Source organism: Amblyomma maculatum, chromosome 4, assembly GCF_055883805.1.
Source record: "Amblyomma maculatum isolate TAMU_Amacu chromosome 4, ASM5588380v1, whole genome shotgun sequence".
Classification (NCBI taxonomy): domain Eukaryota; kingdom Metazoa; phylum Arthropoda; class Arachnida; order Ixodida; family Ixodidae; genus Amblyomma; species Amblyomma maculatum.
The window spans coordinates 149703122-149727765 of NC_139347.1; the positions used below are offsets into that span (position 1 = coordinate 149703122).

Sequence of the window (24644 nt, forward strand, 5' to 3'; positions counted from 1 at the left end):
TCATTTTTCAAAATTATAAAATTGAAAGCTTAGCATGAGATATAAAGAAAGATTAAAATAATTTTGGACCTTTGTCTCTACACAATACTGTCACGTAGTGGGGACAAGGCCGTACACACGAAAAGAGGAGACAGGCGTGATGGTACGGAAATTAACTCTTTATTGGACTGACTTGCGTCCGCAAAAGAAACATGCAAATTGGCGTTGGTGATAGCAGCAAACGTTCTCCTCGATCGTTAAACTAAGAATGGCCGTTGCACTCGGTAACGCTCAAATTAAAGGCTGCTAAGCACGATCTAGATAACGTCGGAAACTGCTACTAGCACAACCTGTAACAATATAGAAATATACGCGACCGATCGGAATCTTCGAGACAGATCTCGGTGCATCTTGCGCGACAACGAAACTGATAAAGGTGGTTCTCACGACATTGAGCATTAAAAAAAAAACAGAATTGATACGCGATTCAGAATCAGAGTGGTAAGACCACATGCCGCGGCTGCTAAAAAAGCAACAAATACAGTTTTGTAGGTTTTGCGGCATTCCCCCCACCCCCCCGACCCCTTAAAAAAAACCTCGCCTCGATGTTCCAAAATAAATAAAGCAACTTATGCTTCAGACTTAGGCTTCAGACAAACAACATGTACGATTTCTGGGCGCGCGCTTCGCCGTTGTGATGCCGTCGTACCATCGGGAATGACTTCATAGTCGAGTTCCCGACGTGGCGAAGGATTTTGTATGACCCAAAGTATCGACGCAATAGCTTTACTCTAGACCACGGCGGCGAATTGGAGTCCAAACCCACACTTGGTCTCCCGGATTGTACTCTGCGTGGCGTCGTCGTAAGTTGTATCGTCGCGTGTCGGTGCGCTGTTGGTCTTTATTACGCAGCCGTGCGGGTCGTCGGGCTTCCTATGCACGCTGTCGGTAGGCGTCGGCGTCATAGTTGTCCTCGTTGGTTATGTGAGGCAGCACTGCGTCGAGCGTCGTCGTGGGCTCCCTGCCGTACACAAGCTTGAACGAGGTAGCTCCGGTCGTCTCCTGGACTGCCGTGGTTTACGCGAAGATTACGTACGGCAAGATGATGTCCCAGGTCTTGTGTTCAGCGTCGACGTATATGGCGGCAATGTCCGCAATCGTTTTGTTCAGGCGCTCCGTAAGGCCATTGGTCTGGGATGGTACGCAGTTGTTCGTCGATGGCTCGTACGACTATTCTAAAGTGACTTGCGTCCACTGTGCTGAAAATGTCCGTGATGAGCACTTCTGGGGCGCCGTGTCGCAAGAAAATTTGTTGGAAGAAGTGATTTTGCTTCAGCGTAACGGGTGAAGTACTCAGTGGCCACGGATCAACATAGAAGATGGAAAGGAGTCAGGGAGGTCCATCCCAATTTGTCGAAAGGGCAGAGTTGGGGGTGGAATCGTGTTTAGTAGTCTTGCTTGTCTTATCGTCGGCGTCTTGCTTCGTTGGCACTCATGACACGTCTTCAGGTAGTGGGAAACTTCGGCAAGCAGTCGCGGCCAGTAGTACTTCTCCTGAATTCGACGCAATGTGCGCTGAACCCGAGCTGGCCTCCGGTGGGCTGTCGTGCAGCTCCTGCAGAATGTTCTGTTGGAGGTTTTTAGGCACAAAAAGAAGCTGCGCGATTTTATTGGGTGCGAAATTCTTCTTCAGGAGGAGGCCATTGCTTAACACGAACGATGATAAATGTCGCCTGAACACAAAAGGAGGGGAAGCGGTCTTTCCTTCTAAGTAATCGGCTAGCACTTTAAGCTCAGGGTCTGATCGCTGTTGTACTGCGGAACAGCTGGCGCTTACCGGGCCCAAAAAGGCGTCTTCGTCGTCTTCTTTCACCGGCGCATCAACGTGGGCATGTGACAAACGGTCTGCATCGCAGTGTTTGCGGCCTGACTTGTAGACGACTGTGATGTCGAATTCTTGAAGACGTAGGCTTCATCGGGCAAGGTGGCCGGAATGGTCTTTCACATTTGCCAGCCAGCAGAGCGCGTGGTGTTCGCTTCCTACCTTGAATGCTCGGCCGTATAAGTACGGGCGGAACTTCGAACTGACCCAGATGATCGCAAGGCACTCCTTCTCGGTGGTCGAGTAAATGGCTTCGGCCTTCGAGAGGGACCTGCTGGCATAGGCGATTACTTTCTCCTGTCCGGCATTCGTGTGAATGAGAACGGCACCTAGGCCCAAACTGCTCACGTCGGTACGTATCTGTGTGTCGGCGTTTTCATCAAAGTGGCCTAGCACAGGAGTGGGCTGTAGACGGCGCTCAAGTTCCTCGAAGACTTCCGCTAGTGGTGCTTCCCATTGAAATGGCATGTCTGCCTTTGTAAGCTGCGTCAAAGGTTTGGCGAGGCACGAAAAGTTTTTCACGAATTGTCAGTAATTCGTCTGTCTTGTCACCGGCTCGGGAAACTCTGTGATCGCAGCTGTTTTTTGTGGGGCGGGCCGAACTCCCTTCTTGCTCACGATATTACCCCAAAACAGCATCTCTCCGTAGGTGAAGTTATATTTCTCTGCGTTTAACGTTAAAACAGAGGACTTGATTGCGTCAAGTACTGTGCCAACCCTTCTCAGATGGTCCTCAAAGTTTGACGAGAACACAACGACGTCGTCCAAATCTACTAAGCGAATCTGTCTTTTTAAGTCCGCCAGGACAGTCTCCATTACTCGTTAAAACGTGGCTGGTGTGGAGCACAAGCCAACTGGCATTACCGTGAATTCGAAGAGGCCAATTTCCGGTGGTATGAACGCCGTCTTCTCGGGGTCTCTTTCGTCGACCTCACTTTGCCAGCACCCACGCTTCAGGTCCATCGATGACAAGTACTTAGCGTTACACAGCCGGTCCAGTGTGTTGTCGATGTGGGGAAGCGGGTAGACATCCTTCTTAGTTATGCTATTCAAGCGGCGGTAATCAACTCAGAAGCGAAGTGCACCGTCGTTTTGACCAAAAAGACTGGTGCCGCCAGGGGCTGTTAGATGGTTGGATTACATCATCACGCAGCATTTCCTCAACTTGACCGCGTATGGCCTGGCGTTCTCGCGGCGATACCCGGTAGGGGCTTTGACGTAGTGGTCGAGCGTTTTCTTTCATGATGATGCAATGCTTTGCAAAGGAGTTTGCCGCACCTTCGACGCTGAAGAAAAGCACTCGCTGTAGTTTTCAAGAAGACTTCGATTCTGGTCTTGTCTGTCTCGGGGGAGCGCTGGGTGAATGTCGAAATTGGGCTGCTTGGCTCGGTTGGGTGCATTGTCTTCAAGTCGGCAGGGGAGGGCGAAGACTTATCAAGTGTCCGGTAGCTTGTCAAGGAAAGCAATCGTCATGCCCTTGTTCAGGTGCCGGTATTCGTCGGTGAATTTCCTGACAGGAGCATGAGCTGGTCCATGACGGAAAGAGACCATGCCTATTGCGATGCCAAGTCCTCTATCCAGTACCAACTGATTGTTTCCTTCGATAACTCCTTCCGTGATCTCGACTTGTTTTGTAACCACAGAGGCGATGATAATTGATCGGGGTGGTACGGTCAATTCTCTGCCGAGGACTTTAAGAGCGACGTGATGCGTCGAAGTTGTCGTAGCAGGTATGGCTTTGTCGGTCGAGAGCTTGATGAGTTTGGATCCGAGGTCGATGATCGCACAATGTTTGTTCAGAAAATCCATGCCCAGAATCACGTCGCGGTAACAGTGCTGTAGGACGACGAAGCTGGTAGGGTAGGTACGTCCATTTACAGTACCATTTGCGGTTCATCGCTCCGATAACGTAATAAGGTTACCACCAGAGTGCGGAATAGCGGGCCGTCGCAAGTGGTCTTCACCTTCTTGAGCTGGGTGGCGAAAGCTCCACTGATGACCGGGTAGGCAGCTCCGGTGTCCACTAAGGTGGTAACCGTGCGTCCGTCGACAGCAACCTCAAGTTCGCTTATTCGCGTCCTAGTATTGCACGTTGGCTTCGGTGTTCGATCTCTGCTTCGTCTCGTGCTGAGGTCCCGGCCGGGGCACACCGTCGTCACGTCACTGGGCGGCGTTGTCAACTTGAAGTCTGGTTGTGATCTCATCGACGTTGTCGTCTTATGGATTGGCGATTTAATGGGTGCGTCGCCGTCACTCGTCGTCGGCGACGGTGGATCTTCGTATTTTAACCATTTAGCAACCTCACCTCCAAAGGTTGCGGTGATTAGTTTCGCCTACGAGGTATTGGGGACCTTCTGCGCGCACTGCCATCGTAGTTACGGCCTGGCGACGCAAAGCGGGCCCTGTACGGCGATTAGGACCTGACGCGACAGCATGGTGGCGCAATGTCACCGCTACGCAGATAGTTGTTAATTTCTTGCGGTCGTTCACCTGGGCGTGGTCGTGAGGAATTGACTGTAAATCTGCGGAGGCCGATACGTCGGTACGGGCAGTGGCGCAGAATGTGGCTGGTGTCACCGCAGTGGAAGAGGGCCGGTTGTTCGCAGTCTTCCAGGCGCAGCACTTCCTGGGGCTTCGAAGTCGTTGGTCGGCTTGGCGGGCGGGGGCCAAGGGGTGGCTTTCAGAAATAGGACGGTAGCGGTGAAGGCTTGGAAAGTCATCACATCGGGGCGCAGGGCGACGTAATGCAGCAGAGTAGTTCATCGCTGTTGCCGCTTGTTCTGGAACCGTCGAAGCCGTTGCTTGAAGAACGCCCAGCGCCTTCGGGACTTCTTCATGGACGACGTCCACGAGGGTCGCCACCTGGGGTTGTTGCGATGATGGCATCAATCGGCGGAGCTCCTCTCGCACGATCTCCCGGATGAGGTCCAGAAGGTTCTGTACGCTTGTAGATGCGCTGCTGTAGGGGCTTGCGCTGACATGTTGCAGTGGTTGTTCGTAGTGGCGCATCCGAGTGTCCACCTTCTCGATGGTAGACGCTTCCGTTTCAAATTCCGCCACAGCATTTCGCGAATTTCGGACATGACCTGCAAAAAGCGACTCTTTAACGCCCCGCATTAAACATTCACTTTCTCTCCTTCGGTCATGTTAGGGTCGGTGCGGCAAAAGATGCGCTTCATTTCCTCTACGTAGACCAGGACGGGCTCGTTTGGGAGTTGAAGTAATTATTGGAGGAGAGCTTGGGCTCTTTCTTTTCAGGCAGAACTTGCAAAGGCCATCAAAATATCTGCTTTGAATGTCTCTCAATCTTTTAAATTCCTTTAAATTAAAATGTCCCTCAATTTTGGAACCAAACTCGGGCATGTCCTTGAAGAACAAAGTAGACTTGCCTGATTTTCGCAGCGTCGTTCTAGCCGTTGAGTTCTACCACATGATCAAAAAGGTCCATCCAGTCTTCCGCATATTCACTGGGGAGTCATTGGAAGATGGGGGGCTCCCGGGGCTGCAGGAAGACGACTGGTGCTATTGACTGGGCCACTTTAAAAGTTGATGTCTTCCGGAATCGAAGGGGTCCGGCAGCAGATCGAGTTCCGGTTGGAGCCCTTGAAGACGGCGGCTGGTTCGCTGGCCTGTTGGCTGATCCCCCAGAGGGACAGGAACAGGGCTGGAGTTTTGGCTTGAAGGGGTAAACCGGGACTCGACTGGCAGTTCCTCCACCAGTTGTCACGTGGAGGTGACAAGGTGGTACACTCGGACAGAAGACACAGGCGTGATGGTACTGAAATTAACCGTTTATTGCTTAGCTAAGCAACTCGGCGGTGGCTATATCAACAAAAGTGCTCGTCGATCGTCGAACTAAGATTGCCCGTGGCACTTGTCAACACTTAATTTAAAGGCTGCCCAGAACACTCTAGATGACGTCGCAAACTGCTACTAGCACAACCTTGAACATTATAGAAACTTAAGGCGAGTGATCGGAAGCTTCGAGAGAGATCTCTGTGTATCTTGCGCGACAACGAATCTGATAAAGGTACTTCTCGTGACATCGAACATTAACAAATAAAGAATACAGAACTGATACGCGATCAAGAATCAGAGTGATAAGGCCGCATGCCGGCGGCTACCAAAAAACAACAAATACTGTTTTGTAGGTTTCGCGGCATTATGAAAAGTCTCCCAGAGAAGAGGTACAACCTTTATCAAAAGTTTACGGCCCAGGAGATTTGATTTTAAGCCGTATGTTATAACTTCTGTAATAATCGTGGAATTCCTAGCCATTGGAGAGGGTAGAACAAGAACTCTTCTTCCCTTCAGCAAGTATGGAAACCTGGGAATGTATCACGAACTACATAGTATCGCTCAGAAATAGGCACCTTGGCTGTAAACTTTTGATAAAGGCTGTATTAAGGAATCAAGGCAAACGGCAAGTTATACTCTCCAGAATTACGCATGGCGTCTATGCCGTCAAAAATTGCTTACCTGGTTTACTAAGCAAATCTTGCACAAAACAATTGATCAGCTATAGCGACTATGGCCAATAAAAATATTCAGTTCAACAACCTGTTTCGCAACTTTTAAGTGCCATCAATACTTCTCATGAATACAATTAGATGCCTGTGACACTGCCATTTATTTATGCAATACTGTGGTTGTGTTGGAGATTTTTAACTTCCTAATTTTTATTTCGCCACTTCGTCTACCTTCGGCACGACTACCTGCGGATGTTCACATATTTCTGCATTTTTTTTAAATAGGCATTGCGGACTATCGGATTTTAAAGGCGGCGGGGGCTGAGTCAAGATTGCCACAGAGTAGTACTTTTTATTTGAGTTCCTTTTTTTTTATAAAACATCTACTATCACGCATCGATTCAGTGGAGTAAATATAGTTTTTCATATGATATCATATCATTTATTGAAACATTCCATGATGCTTAGGGGCACTGACAAAAAGCCCTCGATGGGCTTGACGAGGTTCGTGCTCCCTACAAAGCATACAGTGGACAGCGTTTGATGCGTCAATGGTAGAAATACACTAGCGGGACGCAGCTGCTCATAAACAGAAAATAATACAAAATAATAAAAATGTGATGCGAATAACAATGACAAACTTTTAGGGTATGGAACATGAGAGACATGATGAACGGAGATTGCATAGCTCTGGAAAACACAGCTGAATAAGTACATATGACATGGTCAGACAAAGAAACTAACAATATTACTACTGTATGTATGTGTACAAAAATACTACGCAAATCTTTGAATGATTTCTCAGTGACGTCTGTGCCATCTTCTCCGGAAAGTTCGTTAAGAAGAAACGGCAAGCAAAACTTCAACATTTGTTTCCCGTAATTTGTACGGCAAACGTCAACTTACCATTTTTGCGGTTTTCGCGTACAATACAGAGGATCGTTCGCCGAGAGCCTAGCTAGGTCAGCTAATGAATTATTGTGCTTGATTATTTCCGACTTGTAATAGGGATCAGTCTATAGGGGTATAGACACTGTATACGGATAATGTTAAATGTTTCGAACAATTCGGCTGTGTGTGAATAAGAAGGCACTTTACCAAATATGCGAATTGCGCTTTTCTGTATAAGTGAAAGTTTATTAATATTTCCGAGCGTAGTAGTTTCCCAGACAAGCGCGCCATAATTCATCACTGAGGAAAACAGGAAATTGTATAGCAATATATTAAAATAAATGGGAAACAGTTAACAGTGGCGGCGTAAATAACCAGTTGTGCGCGATAGTTTCCTCACAAGATAGGTAACGTGGTCGTCCCATGACATATTCTCCGAGAAAGTTATTCCCAAAGTTTTAAATTGCGAAACTACATCAATGGGAGTGCTATTGATCACAGGGGATGGACGATGGAAAAGCGTATGACGTGGATGGAAGACAACTGCTTTGGTCTTATCAACGTTACTTTTCAGTTGGTTTTCAGTTGCCCAACTGTTTATCAGCGCCAATGTCCTGTTTGCTCCTTCGGCTAATGTGAAGCTTGATTCTCCGGAGAAAAACACGCTTGTATCGTCGGCGTATATAATATAGTCAGCAGACTTATCAATGTTAACAATATCATTGGCGTATATTAAAAACACAAATCGCCCTAAAATTCTCCCCTGAGGAACGCCTGAAGCTACTGATTTCATGGCTGAGCAATATCTGTTAATATCAACGAACTGTGTACGGTGTTGTAAACAAGAGGATAATAAAGACAGGACTTTACCGCGAAAGCCATACTGTTCCAACCTTTGAAGGAGATTTCGGTGGTTGATAAGGTCGAAGACTTTCGTGAAGTCTAAAAAAATGCCAAGCACGATGTTTTTATTTTCAAAATTTTGTAATATCAGCTGGTTTTGAGCAAGTAGAGCTAACTCAGTTTATTAGTTTTTTTTGGGGGGGGGGAACCATATTGGGGGGGGGGGGGGGAGTTATTAGATTATGCTTGTGAGAAAAGGCCTTTAAGCGTGGAAGAATATTTTTTCGAATCAAGACAGGAAGACAGGAAGAATAGAAATTGGACAATAATTTGATACATTATCTCTGTTGCCTTTTTGCAGATTACGGTAACTCTTACAGATTGCATATCGCGCAGGAATACGCCTGACGACAGGCAAACATTAAATACATGCGACAGATAGGGTGCGATTACGTCAGTGGCATACTGGATCGGTGTAATTTGAAGGCCAAGTGCATCTTCCGATTTACTGTTGCTAAGTGACCCAAACGCTGCAATAACTTCATCCTTGGTGACGCGATTTTAAGAACATAGTGTGACCATTGCTTGGCTCCATTTAACATAAATTATTATTCATATTTTTATTTTGTGCCGTGGCCGCGGAAAAAGAATAATCGTTAAACGCATTGGCTAGCTCAACCCCACTTAGGTCTATGTTATATATCGGTACACGTGAAACTGTTTCGGGAGACTACCTGCTTATAAAATTCAGGACCTTCCACACATCCGCCGATAGCCCAGTAGATGCATTGAAAGGATTTGTGAGGTAACGCCTTTTGGCTGCACGTAATTGTTTGTTAATGGTGTTTCGGCAATCTTTATATTTGTTCAATGTTTCAGGGTCACTAGTACGCAAAAACGTAGCGAACAGTTTGTCACGTTTTTTAATAATCTTAACTATATCGGTTGTGACCCATGGCTTACGATCTTTTTTAGGGCGCTTCAACATAACTAGTGGAAATGAGCCGTAGTAGACATCGATAATTTTTTTATTAATTTATTGTCAGTCGACGCAAGCACGTCAATCCAATTTAAGCCAGCTAAACGGTCGCGAAATGAAGATGGCTTTTCTGGGTTTATAGCACGGTAATAGATAGGTTGTCTTACGTGTTTGTTAGTGTAGACGGTATGCTCAATGGACATGAAGATCGGAAGATGATCACTTAGCACGTAATTAATAACACCACATTTCGGACAGGTTATATCGAAATTTGTGATGAACAGGTCTAACAGAGTCTGAGAAGTAAGTGTTATTCTGAGAAGTAACTGTTATTTGAGTATTAACCTGGTCAAAGTTGCAATCTAGCCATGTATTTCAAAAACGTGCCGCTCTTTATACACGCAACGATCAGATAAAAAAGTGAAAATTCATTTTATATGTTTGGGAACAGCTGTTAAATTTCAGCTTGTTATGCTGAAACAATAGAAAGCAAACATTTACATGCTCTTCCGCAAAGCTACGAGATTGTCAAAGGCTGTCTAGGGAGACTCTATAACTGAACGTCTATTAAGCTGGCAAGAAAATATTGCTGTGAATTTCATGAATTTCTTATAGCCTTTCACAAACCACATTGTATTTAATATTATGAAAGAATGATCATTTCTGAAGAGCTGAAAATTAAAGCTGCTGTCCAGGGAGACTGTCTACTTGAACGTCTGTCAAGCTTGCAAGAAAATGTTGCAGTGAAATTCAGAAATTTCTTCAACCTTTCACAAACAGCATTGTATTTAATATTATGAAAGAATGGTCATTTCTGAAGAGCTGCAAATAAAAGCTGGAACGTAAGTAAGCAACGTACCTGTTTCACAGAAAGCCACCATTACCAAGATCATCCATCTTTGGTAGTTCCCACTGTTTGGAAACATTCCTTATGCCTAAAAAGAAATTAATAGGCAAAATTGTTGTTTTGCGAGATTACCGCGGTTTGTATTGCTATTACAATTGTAAAGTAGATATTTATTGGACCAGCTGTTTCCTGCACACATTTTCGCTTTTAGAACTTCTGCGCAATACAAGAACAATGCAGCAACCGATGGCGAACTAAATTACGAGCATACATTAACAGACATTCGTCTCAGGCACTCTGAACCCATGGATTAAGCATAAATATGATCATGAATCTTTAACGTCGTTGATGAATTTGATATACGTTTAAAACTTCTCGGTTGTGTCTAGCGCACACACCAGTACACATGATTTCATAGCCACTTTAATTTCTATCTACACTTATAATTGCAATTCTCAGTATTCTTAGTTGTTCACACTTTGAGTTAAAGCTGTTACATTTTTTTGCGTCTAGTTGTACCGTTTTTTCCCAAGAATATTTTGCTCGCCTTTGTATTCACACACACTGCGGTGGCCTGAATTTAGCGGTGAATACGTGAGTTAGCGAAGTGCGATGAGTGTTTTTTGTAAACGCGGTTCAGAACAATTATTTCGCAAACTTATTTTTACAACATTCGCTTCTTTATTTTGCTTTTCATCTGCAATAGAAATTCTGACAGTTTTCGCAGGGGTTGGCGTGTAATATAAGACTTGTCGGACAAATTACTCCAGTCATATTGCCACCTGACGGTTCGAGGTAGCGCTATAACGACGAAGAAGTTGGAGACTCTCGCGCGCTTCGGCGAGCTAGGACTGTGGACTCTTGAGCTTGTGTCTTCGTGCTACCGTTTCTCGGGAACCTCTGTCTTGACTGTGTGTATCTGCCCCTGTTGCCGATACCCATAAATCCCTGTCTTCGTGACAGTTTTGGTGGAGGTGCTGGGTATTTGTCCTCTCAATGTCGCACACCCCTCCGCGAACCAACGACACCGAGCTTTTGCCTGTGGACACGCCAGTTGATCGCGTCAGCCGGAGGAACCTGGGCCTTCCTCCTGAACACGGGCCCTTGGAGTCCACTTCAACAACGAGCCTCCGGCCAGCCACGCAAAGCACTACGTCGGTCATGCAAGGTACTCCTGTTTACGTTCAAAACCCCCGAGTGCCGAAATCGTTCCATGGCACTGCGCATGAAGAAGTTGAGGATTGGCTAACTCAGTTCGAACGAGTCGCATCCTTTAATCAGTTGGACGACAACTTAAAGCTACGGAACGCCATTTTCTGCCTGGAAGACCATGCTTTGACATGGTATGAGAACCGAGAAGGCACAATAACATCATGGCCTCAGTTCCGCCGTCTTATCGTAGAGGCGTATGTCAGCCTGGATAGGCGCGAAAGAGCAGAACGTGCTCTACAATCTCGAAAACAGATGCCAAACGAGTCTGTCATGATGTATGTTGAGGACATGACGAAACTATTTCGACGTGCGGATCCCAACATGTCTGAAGAGAGAAAGCTGCGCCACCTCATGCATGGGGTTAAAGAAAAGCTTTTTGCTGTTCTTGTACGTAGCCCACCAACTACAGTTACCTCATTTTTAACAGAGGCGGTCACCATGGAAAAGATCCTTCACCAGCGCCGCTCGGCGGTCTACGACAGCCCAATCCTCGCTACGACTGCTGCCGAGCCTCTTACAGCTGCTGTAAGCAATACTGAACAGCTCCGAGATCTTATTCGTGCGATTGTACGCGAGGAACTGCAGAAGGTTTGTGGCACGTTCCAACCCAGGGGTAATTCTCTCACACATATGATCCGCGAAAAGATTCAGCAAGTCACGCAGCCATCTCTGCTTGTTGCTGAAGCTCAAAGTACCTCTGTTCCTGATTATTCTCGTCCGACTTACGCTGACATTCTCCGACGCCCAGTTCCCGTCCAAGCTCCGTTGTCTACGTTACCACCAACCCAGTGCATGCCCATCCAGTAATGTAATGCCAACGGAATGTAATGCCAACGCATTACATTCCTGTACAGCAGCCAACGCGGTACGTGCGGCCACCGCGATCAAACATTCGACGATCGGACGTCTGGCAGGCCCCTCGGAGCCGCCGCCTTTGCTACCACTGTGGGGAACCTGGTCACATTTTCCGGTGGTGCCCTTATCGGGAACTCGGACCGGAGGGTTTTTACACCAACGCACCTTGACGCACGTTCGGACAACTACCTCGTGACATTGGAGACAACCTCGCACAAGAGAGCCTCCGGATGGCGCGCCGACAATCCAGGTCTCCATCCCCACGTCGGCAAACCGCTTCAACAACTGGTAACTTCCCGCGAGCACCGCATGGTCGCTCGCCAAGCCCCCACCGGGAAAACTGAGTAAAGCAACCTCCGGGGGCGGGACCGCTAAATGTTCGAACAAAAAAGTCCCCCCAATGAGAACAGATATGGATTTTGGAGCAGAAACTACTGCATTTGGTTCACGAGACCGGCTATCACTGGACATCCCTGTGTGCGTCGATGGTCATAATGTCAGCGCTTTAGTGGATACCGGAGCAGACTTTTCGATTTTGAGTGGGAAACTGGCAGCGAACCTTAGGAAGGTTATGACACCATGGTGTAGCACGCAAATACACACGGCTGGGGGGCACGTAATTACTCCTATTGGACAGTGCACGGCTAGAATCCAGATTCGTACGTCAACGTTCGTTGTCAGCTTCGTCGTTCTCCGGGAATGTTCTCGTGATTTGATTCTCGGTGTGGATTTCCTGCGGGAATATGGCGCCATCATCGATCTCCGACAGCGAACGGTCTCGTTCTCAACGGAGAAAGCGGCTGCCAGCCCCACCGATGGCCAACGTACGTGCGCCCTACGGGTTTCAGCCGAGTGTGTTTCAGTACCTCCCCGCTCCAGCGTGTTTGTGAGTGTTGTGTGCGACGGGCTTCGTGACGGGCCGATAATAGCTGAAAGCAACCGTTCGCTTTTATTTTCTCATGGCATCTGTGCAGCTCGAAGCTTAATTATTCTCAGCAATGGTCACTCTGAGCTTCTCGTCACGAACTTCACGAATGAATCTCGCCACCTCTATCGCTCTACTGCCGTCGCTATCGGCGAACTGTTAAAGGAAGTTCCTGAATGTTTTGCGTCTGACATTATTGATACTCCCAGTGTTCTAGACCACATCGATGTTAGCAGTGCTCTTTCTTTCTGTCAACAACGCGCCCTGCGTGCCTTACTGCTGGAGTACGCCCAGTGCTTTGCTTCATCATCGAAAGTCCGGCAAACTTCTATCACCAAGCATCGCATCTTAACGTCTGACGATGCCCGACCTATTCGACAGCAGCCGTACCGTATTTCGGCCAAAGAACGTGAGGCAATTCGGACACAAGTCCCGAAAATGCTTAATGATGATGTTATTCAGCCGTCTAAAAGTCCGTGGTCGTCGCCAGTCGTGTTGGTTAAGAAAAAGGATGGCACGCTGCGTTTTTGCGTTAATTACAGGAAACTGAATGACATCACAAAAAAAGATGTATATCCGTTGCCCCGTATCGACGATTCACTCGATCGACTTCGCAACGCCAAGTTCTTTTCCTCCATTGATTTAAAAAGTGGTTATTGGCAGATAGAAGTGGATGAGCGCGATCGGGAAAAGACTGCCTTTGTGACACCCGATGGCTTATATGAATTTAAAGTATTGCCTTTCGGTCTGTGTTCAGTGCCAGCGACGTTCCAGAGAATGATGGACACCGTACTTGCTGGTCTTGAATGGCAAGCCTGTTTGGTTTATTTGTACGACGTCATCGTGTTTTCAGAAACGTTTGACCAACATCTTAAGCGGCTGCGAACGGTATTGCACGCTCTTCGCTCGGCCGATTTGACACTCAAACCGGAAAAATGTCACTTTGGATATCAGCAGCTAAAATTTCTCGGTCATGTGGTTAGCGCTGACGGTGTCCGGCCTGACCCTGATAAAACAGCCGCTGTAGCCAATTTTCCCATCCCTACCACGAAGAAAGCAGTCCGACGTTTCTTGGGCCTGTGCGCGTAATATCGCCGTTTCATTGCCGATTTTTCAAGATTGCAGAACCTTTGACGCGCCTGACACGTGATGACGTCCCGTATGTCTGGTCTTCCGAGCAGCAGGAGGCATTCACCGAGCTGCGCCAACGGCTGCACAACCCTCCCGTTCTTGCACACTTCGATGAGGACGCTGCCACCGAAATTCCCACCGACGCCAGCAATGTCGGTCTGGGTGCTGTTCTGGTCCAGCACCAGCAAGGCGAGGAAAAAGTGATCGCTTATGCCAGCCGCACCCTTTCTCGGGCTAAATCAAGCTATTAAACTTCTGAAAAGGAGTGTCTCGCCGTCGTTTGGGCCACAATGAAATTCCGACCTTACCTCTACGGCCGTAAATTTAAAGTTGTGACAGACCATCATGCTTTGTGTTGGCTAGCTAGTCTTCGAGATCCATCAGGACGTCTTGCACGGTGGAACCTTCGTATGCAGGAGTTCGATTACTCTATCGTTTATAAATCCGGACGTAAACATGAAGATGCTGACACACTGTCTCGATCACCCGTGGAGTTGGCCCATGCAGTACGGATGAAGACGCCCATTTTCTTGGCATTATCAGTTCCTCTGATTTAAAGGCCCGGCAACGGGCTGACCCAGACCTCAAAACTGTGATCGATCATCTGGAGGGTTTCGATTCTACAGTATCTCGACTGTTTGCTAAGAACTTGTCATGCTTCTGTACGCGCGACGGAATCATCTACAAGTAAAGCGCCGGCAACAGTGAACGAGCCTATCTTCTAGTCATCCCTGCAGATCTCCGCGATGAAATCCTTCATGCTTGCCATGATGACCCACCGCTGGACACTTGGGCTTTGCACGCACTCTTACCAGAGTGCGCCAGGCCTACTACTGGCCCAAACGTACCGCCACCGTTCATCGATATGTTAGAGGTTGCCGCGAGTGCCAGCGACGCAAGACACCGCCATTGAAGCCAGTGGGATTCCTGCAGCCTATTCCCCCACCGCTAGTACCATTCGACCAAATTGGTATGGACTTTCTTGGCCCTTTTCCTCTATCGTCAGCTGGCAATAACTGGATTATCGTGGCTACAGATTATCTGACACGTTACGCGGAAACTATGGCGGTGCCACGTGCAACATCCTCCGAAGTGGCACAATTTTTCAAGACGCAGCCGTCCAAGAAACAACTAAATTCACTCCGTTTCGCCTAGTATACGGACGCGATTTACAGACCATGCTCGACGCCATGCTGCCATGTGTGGCTGACGACCAGCTGCTTACAGCTGACGCAGAAGAATTCACCAACTACGCTGAGGAAGCTCGCCAACTCACCCGTAATCACATTACAAAACAGCAAGCAACAGATGCACGCCGCTATAACGACCGCCATCGCTATGTCGTGTTCCAGCCTGGTGACAAAGTCTGGGTGTGGACACCTGTCCGGCGCCGAGGCCTGTCAGAAAAACTTCTCAATCGTTACTTCGGACCCTACAGAGTGTTGCGTCGCATCTTAGAAGTTACGTACGAGGTTATTCCAGACGGAACTGTACCGAGTTCTAGTCGTCAGTGCTCGTCTGACCTGGTGCATGTGCTTCGCATGAAGCCGTATGTTATCCGCTGAAAGTCGTATTTGGCACCCGGAGCAGTTTTTTTCTGTGAGCTTGCGTTTTTTTTCGAGCTGGGGGGGGGGGGGGGGAGAATGATGCCACCCGACGGTTCGAGGTAGCGCTTGAACGACGAAGAAGTTGGAGACTCTCGCGCGCTTCGGCTAGCTAGGACTGTGGACTCTTGAGCTTGTGTCTTCGTGTTACCGTTTCTCGGGAACCTCTGTCTTGACTGTGTGTATCTGCCTCTGTTGCCGATACCCATAAATCCCTGTCTTCGTGACAATATTCTCCTAGTAATTACTTGTTTGATGTCTGGAACCGAGTTGATTTGTTTTGTTCTTGAAAATTCGACCCTAAGCAGGATTTACGTCTTTTTTATTCAGGGCATGCAGTTATTCTGCCATAAAAGCAATATGGAAGAAATATTGCTTCGGTCGATTCATGAAAGCATGCCTCGAAAGATACATAAAAAATGGGTTAGATTTGAAGCAATTTAATTCTTTTGTTTTAGTTTAGACGGTGTGACAGCGTATATCATATTTACAATATTATCATTAACAGTAGACGGTAAAAAGGAAGAGCACACTAACGAAGAACCATCTACAAGAGAGGTGTATGTGATATCGCTAGTGTCGCCCCATTGATAACGCAACAATCACGTTAAACCTTCCTAAACGGGGAGGGCAAAACATGCTTTGAATTCATCACAAACTGCACAGCACGACACGGTTTTTGCTAATACATTTGTCGCAAACCCCATACAGACAGTTGGAAGGAGTGCTGACCCGAACTGAACCCTCCGTCGCATATTTGAACCAGTTTATTGGGGTTGTAGGCAGGACCGAAAAATAGACGGACCCAGCGAACCATGATAATTCCTTTTTTCTGTAACTTATACATGCTTGTTCTGGCAAGCAGTGTTGTAGGCGGTACTGACGAAGCGACTAAATACTTAATCGTCATGTTAACAAAAAAACATAAGCATTACTGCCCTACGTTACCTAAAACAAGTAGTAACATGTTGCCATTCCCATTGCCGGAAAAAGTGTCGCATCTTAGTTTGCCGTTACTTCATGGCAATAAATTTTAAACAGGGCGTGTTCGCTGTGCTGCAAGAACTACCTACAATATTTTTATAAAGCTCCCTTTTCTCTTACAACTTCTAGTCCAAACAAGATTTTATTCTAAAATCTGAATTAACGAGACTACTTTGCACAAATGTGTAAACGTCTAAAAATGCCACAGTTATACAAAGTTGCCTCTTGAATTATATGCGACGGCTTTAAATTTGTGGTAAATGGGGAAGTCATTTTCTCAATACAGCGGTTTACAAAAAGTGACACTTAATCCTTAATTCTAACCGTATAACGAAACTATAGCTGATTTGTCAAAGAATTCACATTACTTAATAAATATGCTTTGTTCTGAACGGTCGGTGTGCTTCTAACTACAGACAGACGCGCATAATTGCAGCAATGAAGAGGTGGCATAGTTCCGGAAAAATACACTGTAGCATAAAACCCGTTTTCACTTCATTCTGCATTGTTACAAAATATCCGATCTTTATGTGAAAGGGTTCCAGGTCAGCTTAGTTGACGAGAAACGCAATGACCATAAACACAGCTCAGTAGGATATAGAAATAAAATTTGTTTTTGCTATTTTAATTGATAATCAGTGCCAGAGCATTGCAGCGATAGCTTTGTAGTAACTGCAACTTGCTTGCAATTTAAGAAGGACGAAAGTTTACCAATATGTGTCAGTGGACGTGTTTCGTGCCTCCTGGGCATTCTGCCTTGTTTTGTTAATTAGGTACTTCATTATGGGTATGTGTTATCTGGTATGCATGGGAGCCGCAGCAACAGTCGTCAAGAGCACCTGTACATCTTTTTTGAAAAATCACTTTTGTTGCTCTGCGCTTTCATTTGCTAAAATGAAGGGAGGAGGATATTGGAACAAAAGCAACTACTACCGAGACACCTTACATTACCTAAAAATGCTAACCTATGCACAGCCTATGTCAAATATTTAGAGCCCAAGGGGTCTAGTTCTGAGCCATACTATGCGAATCGTAACGCAATCCCAGGTTTTCGAACTTGCTGAAGGGAAGCAGAATTTTCGACCTACCCTCTCCTGTGGCTAGGACTTCCACGATTGGTAAAGTCATAAAATACGGCTTAAAAGCAAACCCTCTGGGCTTTAAACATTTCACAAAGGATGTACGTTAATGTTTAAACTCAAAATGGCAACGAGTACGTCACTGTTAACGAAAAACGTAACGCATTACTGCCTACACTGGGCAGGAATGTTCGTAACAACGCTCTATGCATATCTCGAAATCCTCCGCCACATGATCAGGCAACACTGGCCAGCAGGTTTAAAAAATCATGTGGTTTGTTCAATTTGAGCAATGGGTTAAGACCATCGGAGTGTAGACATCCCCTGCAAACTTCTGTTTCCTGTTAAACAAACAAACAAAATTTTTATAGGTACGGCCTCAAACTGAATCAGATATGCCCGACGCACCCTGTAACATCGCCTGCGTCAGTCTTGTATACCTGTAGCAGCTACCACCAAATATATCCATGCCACAGCACAACTTCATGAACACGAGCAGCAATATTGCGCATGTATATAGTAAACATTGTTATGTGGTGTACCATGCTGGCATTCAGCAAGTGAAGAAAGGAGTGTCTGGGTGTGTGAACGAAGACGACGCTCAGTGTTGAGTTGTGCGGCTAAGCGGTTCCCAGCGATTTCAGAGAGGTGTGACCCATCGGTGCGTGATTTCCACTAGTAACATCTTTGATGGAGGTGAAATCATCGATCCCCGTACAATAGGCTGGATCTCCGCACTGGACGCCACGTCGGTACCATCACCATGTCCACAGACCCCACCACCTCTACGGCCGCCGCCCTAACTGTCATGATGGCACAACCCCGGGACCCGGGCACCTTCTGCTGGACCGACGACGTCGATGTGGATGACTGGTTAGCCCTCTACGAACGAGTAAGCAAACACAATCGCTGGGACGCAATGCTCATGCTGGCAAATATCATATTTTATTTGACCGACACCGCGCGCATTTGGTTTGAAACGCACGAAGACGAACTGACATCTTGGCACGAATGCAAACAGATGCTTCACCTCTTCGGCAAACACATGTAACGCCGCCTTGCTGCCAAGAAAGACCTGGCATCTCGCGCCCAAACCTCGTCCGAGTCATATATATCTTATATACAAGACGTCTTGTCCCTGTGCCGAAAGGTCGACTCGGCCATGAGTGAGGAAGATAAAGTGGTCCACATACTAAAGGGTATAGGCGACGACGATTTGTTACCTACTCTTATGCAAAAACTGTTCAAATGTGGACTCTGCTTTTCAAGTGTGCCGGAGCTTTGAGCAGGCGAAACAAAAACGAATTTGTCACCAGTTTGACCGCCTGCCGAACACAGCTGCCACCTCGTCCTGCACTGATCTGCCAACTCTCTGTCAGCCTTCCAACCCGACTAATTTGACACGAATCGTCCGCCAAGAACTCGAGGCCATGGCTCCCGCTATTTCCTCATCTCAGCTGACGATATCCTTCATCCAGGCTTTTGTTCGCCAGGAGGTTTAACATGGGCATCTCTGCTGGCCATGTCCCGGACACCATAAACTCCAACCAAGCCCCTCCTGTGATCGCTGCTGCCGCTAACCCCAGCTTTATGCCTCGATACCGCTACCGTAATCCTAATTTCTGGCGTATCGCTGACAATCGCCCCATTTGTTTCAACTGTTCCCGTGTTGGTCCTATCTCCAGTCATTGCCGCAACCGCTGGTACATGCCGTCACGCCCATTCTACTACGTCAGGCGCACTGGGACTGGAGTCTCTGCACCGCGCCGTTCACCGCCCCAACTTGACCCGCCCCGTGCAGATTCTGTTCCACCTGCTCGTGTTTCCAGCCGGTCGCCTTCCCCTCAAACCCGACGTTCCCGCTCTCCTCTTCCTCGTCGTAATTCTTCACCGTCCTATGCCTGCCGCTTCTCGGAAAACTATACGATGCAACTCCCGGAGGTTATGCTGCATTCGCGACCCGGACTAAAAAAATCTCTATTGAACTTTGCTCCACAATCTAACCTCATCGAAGTCCTTGTTGATGGTGTTCCTGTCTCTGCCCTTATTGACACTGGTGCCCAACTCTCTGTCCTCAGTTCCTCGTTTCGTCGTCGCCTGAAGAAAGTCCTGACACCAGCAGTTTCGCCCACCGTTCGTGACGCCAATGGCAGCCCTGCTTGGTATGTGTACCGCCCGTGTAACCATTGCTGGTCGTCGCACACCAGTCTTATTCACCGTGCTCCAGGAATGGCCTTGACTTCTTGACCACTCACTCAGCCCTTATTGACTGCTCAACCGGCATTCTACGCCTGGAGCTTCCCCTCCTCTCTGAGGACCTCTCCACGCCACCTCGCCTCCGCTCAGCAAAATATTCCCGCCTCCCTCCGGAAGCTGTTGTTTATATTCCTATGTGCCCTTTCCCGCCCGTGCCCGATGGAGACTACCTGGCGTGCCCAATTACAGACGTCGTCCTGCAGCATATCGTCATCCTCCCACACCTCATCGTTCACGTATCTGAGAATCGCACCACTCTCCCGGTCCTAAACTTAAGTTTGTCGACCCAAGTCCTCCCTGACGGAATATCATTAGATGAACTGTCCCCGCTAATCGACTGTGAAGTTTCAGCCCTAACAACCGACCCTCCCTCTGCACCTTGCAGAGCCGCTACCGCTCATAGGTCGCCTCCTCTACACCGTGATCTTGTTTCCAGCATGACTGCGGCCGACATGCAACCTGATTCGGTCGACATGCTCTACAAGCTGTTGCTTTCACATAGCCACATTTTTTATTTTGGGGCCCGACCTCTTGGCCAAAACGTCTGTTGTAGCCCACCGCATCGACACCGGCGATGCTGCTCCTGTTCACAAGCGAACACAAGTGCCGTGTCTCTCTTTCCGAGCGCCAGGTGATTCAACGTGAAGTTGATAAGATGCTGGCCGACGACATCATTGAGCCTTCATATAGTCCCTGGGCGTCACCTGTCGTGCTAGTTCAGAACACAAGTGCGAACACAAGTGTTCACAAGTGCCGTGTCTCTCTTTCCGAGCGCCAGGTGATTCAACGTGAAGTTGATAAGATGCTGGCCGACGACATCATTGAGCCTTCATATAGTCCCTGGGCGTCACCTGTCGTGCTAGTTCAGAAAAAAAAGGGAGCTGGAGATTCTGCGCCGAATATCGCCACCTTAACAAGTAGACCAGAAAAGACGTCTACCCTCTCCCACGCATCGACGATGCACTTGATTGTTTACATGATGCCAGCTAATTTTCCTGCATGGACCTTCTCTCTGGCTACTGTAAAATCGCCGTCGATGAATGAGACCGCGAAAAAACAGCATTTATCACTCCTGACGGCTTCTACCAATTTAAAGTCATGCCTTTTGGCCTATGTAACGCCCCTGCAACTTTTGAACGGATGATGGACTCGTTGCTGCGCGGCTTCCAGTGGACCACTTGTCTTTGTTACTTAGACGACGTCATTGTCCTTTCGTCCACTTTTGACAGCCACCTTTCTCGCCTTTCTACCATTCTCGAGCTATTCCGCGTATGCCGGCCTTCAACACAACTCCAAAAATGCAGTTTCGGCCATCGGGAAATCAAAGTTCTTGGCCACATAGTAAATGCTGCTGGTGTCTAGTCTGACCCCGATAAGATTTGTGCTGCTCGTATTGTTCCCACACCACGTTCATCTAGTGATGCTCGAAGGTTTCTTTGCTTGTGTTCTTATTTCCGTCGTTTCGTCCAGAACTTCGCATCCCTTGCCTGCCCTCTCATCGCCCTACTGAAAAAAGATGCACCTTTTTCTTGGGGCCCTGACCAAGCTACAGCTCTCTCTGAACTTATCGCTGCTCTCACCAATCCACCCGTCTTGGCCCATTTCAACCCTTCAGCCGCTACCGAACCCCGCACTGACGACAGTGGTCACGGCATTGGAGCTATCCTCGCTTAGCGACACCACGGCTACACTAGAGTGATTGCGTATGCCAGCCGTCTACTATCTAGGGCAGAAAGAGAGTGCCCAGCTCTTGTTTGGGTTATTGCAATATTTCGCCCTGATTTGTTTGGACGACCCTTTACTGTTATCACAGACCAGCATGCCTTGTGCTGGCTATCTTCACTCAAAGACCCTACTGGACGTTTGGGACGCTGGACGTTAAGATTGCTAGAATACACCTTTTCCGTGGTCTATAAGTCTGGTCGGCTTCACCAAGATGCAGAATGTTTGTCCCGCCACCCTTTCGACCCTCCCAGCTCTACGGCCTGTGACATTGACGCATGCGTCCCGTCTTTATCGGTCTGCCCCCCCCCCCCCCCCCTTAGGCGGTGAACAGCGCTTGGACTCCGCACTCCGGTCTATCATCGACCGTCTGACTACCGGCCACTCTCACCCTGCCCTCCCCATGTTCGTACTCCAAGGGGACGCATTATAGCGCCGCAAAATGCGACCTGATGGCGCCTAGCTCTTGCTCGTCGTTTCGAAACATCTGCGCTCCACCATCCTGGAACAAGTTCATGATGCTCCCACTGCTGGACATCTTGGCGTGTCCCGCACGTATGACAGTGTGCGACGACGGTTTTACTAACCGGGCATCTATCGCTCACTTCAACATTATGTGGCCGCATGTGAGCTGTGCCAGCGTCGGAAAATAAACCCTACATTGCCATCAGGACACCTACAGCCAATATTCATCCCGACTGACCCGTTTTTCCGTGTTGGTGTTGATTTGCTTGGACCCTTCCCGATCTCTGCGTCGGGCAACAAATGGATCGCCGTAGCGACCGACTGTGCTACGCGTTACGCCATTACCCGAGCGATCTCAACCAGCTGCGCTACAGACGTCGCTGATTTCCTCCTCCACGACGTGATACTACAACACGGTGCCCCTTGTGAACTACTAACGGATCATGGTCGCTGCTTCCTCTCCAGAGTGGTTGACGAGCTACTTCGTGTGTGCACCGTCCGCCACAAATTTACCACCGCCTATCATCCTCAGACCAACAGCCTGACAGAATGCCTCAACCGTACGCTCACATATATGTTATCAATGTACGTCTCCTGCGACCATCGAGATTGGGACATTAATCTACCCTTTGTAACATTTGCCTACAACTCGTCTCATCATGATACCGCTGGCTACTCTCCCTTTTATCTGCTCTTTGGCCGACAACCTTAACTTCCCTTTGATACATCGCTACCGACTACTGATGCCGCCACTAGTACTTAAGCTCCTGATGCCATCTTCCGCGCTAAAGATGCTCGCCACATTGCTCGCGACAGGCTCTTAGCCTCCCAAGGCTCCCAGCAATCCCGTTATAACAGTCGCCATGGCGATGTGCACTACACCCCAGGATCGCTCGTTCTGCTCTGGCTTCCATCACGCCGGGTGGGCTTGTGCGATAAACTTCTGCCACGCTACACAGGCCCCTATCGTATCTTGCGCCGAGTCACCGACGTCACATATGAAATCGAACCTTTGAACCCGAAGTATTCTGCATCACAAGCTTCCGACATTGTGCATGTGACGCGACTCAAGCCGTATTATTCATGCCCTGCTTCGTCACCTAGAATGCACCGGGACTGTGCTTCTGCGCCGGGGGTAATGTTATGCGGTGTACCATGCTGGCCTTCAGCAAGTGAAGAACGAAGTGTCTGCGTATGTGAACGAAGACGACGCTGAGTGTTTAGTTGTGCTGCTAAGCGGTGCCCAGTGACTCCAGAGTGGTGCTTCCCATAGGTGCGTGATTTCCACTTTTAACAATATATTGATGCCTGACTGCATAGATGATGTATGACCCGGCGAATCTATAACCTGTATTTCAATTCAATGTGATCCTGCATTCGGGACGATAATATAGGATTCTTGCTGCAACTCTGCAACAAGCGCACAGTTTATCAATATAAGATCGTGGGAGAGCCATATAAGTGTGCATTTAAGGCCATAACAGAAATATAAATAGTTTGCTTCGATAGTCTGCAGCATGTGGACTCCATGTTTCCGCGCTTCGTGCACTAGGAAAAAGGCTCTCAGCATAGGTAAAACAACAACCAAGGATTCTCAATCGAAATTAGGAATATATCTCAGTAGATAAGACATGATGTGTATAATAACGACGGCGAAAATTCTTTCTTATGTAAGAAAAGCGGTAATGCGAAAATAATCCGCCTTTGTACGTATGGATGGCTGGAATATAGGAGCGTCCTCTTTGAAACGGGTTGGTAGCAGTTGCTATCATGCTCATTTTCCCCTTATATTTTAATTATTGTTTCAGATTGGTTAACATCATTCTACTTATTGAATTTTTCGAACATTAGCGGGAGGATGTGGCTCCATTGAGCGGGAGCGGCGAGAAACACATTGGCCGGCAGTGTAGCAGACGACACGAAAGCGCACCATGCCATGCCAACGCAGGTACAAAGCAAAAGCGAAACCTTTCTTGCCTTCGAGGGGGAATGCAGTGACAGTGATTGCAGTTTCATGTTTACGCAGTACGGAGGAATATTTCAGCGTTTTCACAATCCACTCATACCGCATGCATATACCGTCTTCGCATTTTAAGAGCGTCTAGCGCGGGCTGTGTTCGACGTGACAGACTAAGACGCTTTCAGCGTGCAGATTCACAACAGACCTAAATTTATTAGAAAAATAGAAAAAACAAACAAAGAAAGAGTGCGGAGGCAACGAGAGAGAGATCTGAAATGGCAGAGCAGCCAGGTGTTTTGTTGATGCTGCATGGTTAGCTGGAATCGTCTCCTTTGACGTACGAGCAGCACATATTCGCGGGGCGTCTTGAGTTACCGAGCACAATGCGGTCACCGCGGCGCCGGCATAATGAAATAGGCGTCGCTTCCTCCTCGCGTCATTTGCAAGCGTGCCGCTATAGGATTTCATTTATGAAGCTTGGCATACAGACCCTTATCCACACCCCTGAACAGCCCAGGTAGCACAAAGTGGGCTATGAAGGGTGGGCCCCGGTGGGCCCGA

The 24644-nt window shown here is 47.9% G+C and overlaps 1 protein-coding gene across 10 annotated transcripts in view; it reads right to left on the reverse strand.

Annotated features, from left to right (window-relative positions):
* The window catches only part of LOC146193294 (phospholipase A1-like), a 95833-nt gene that overhangs the window by 39723 nt on the left and 31466 nt on the right, over positions 1 to 24644 (reverse strand). For 9 of the 10 annotated variants that reach the window (XM_084602667.1, XM_084602666.1, XM_084602669.1 and 6 more), the window contains exon 2: positions 9903 to 9978. In XM_084602667.1, the coding sequence (XP_084458793.1) occupies positions 9903 to 9969 (67 nt within the window). In that variant the 5' untranslated portion in view covers positions 9970 to 9978. Of the gene's footprint in view, positions 1 to 8091; positions 8160 to 9902; positions 9979 to 24644 lie in introns of those variants that run through there. The other variant, XM_084602670.1, reaches the window with a different exon arrangement.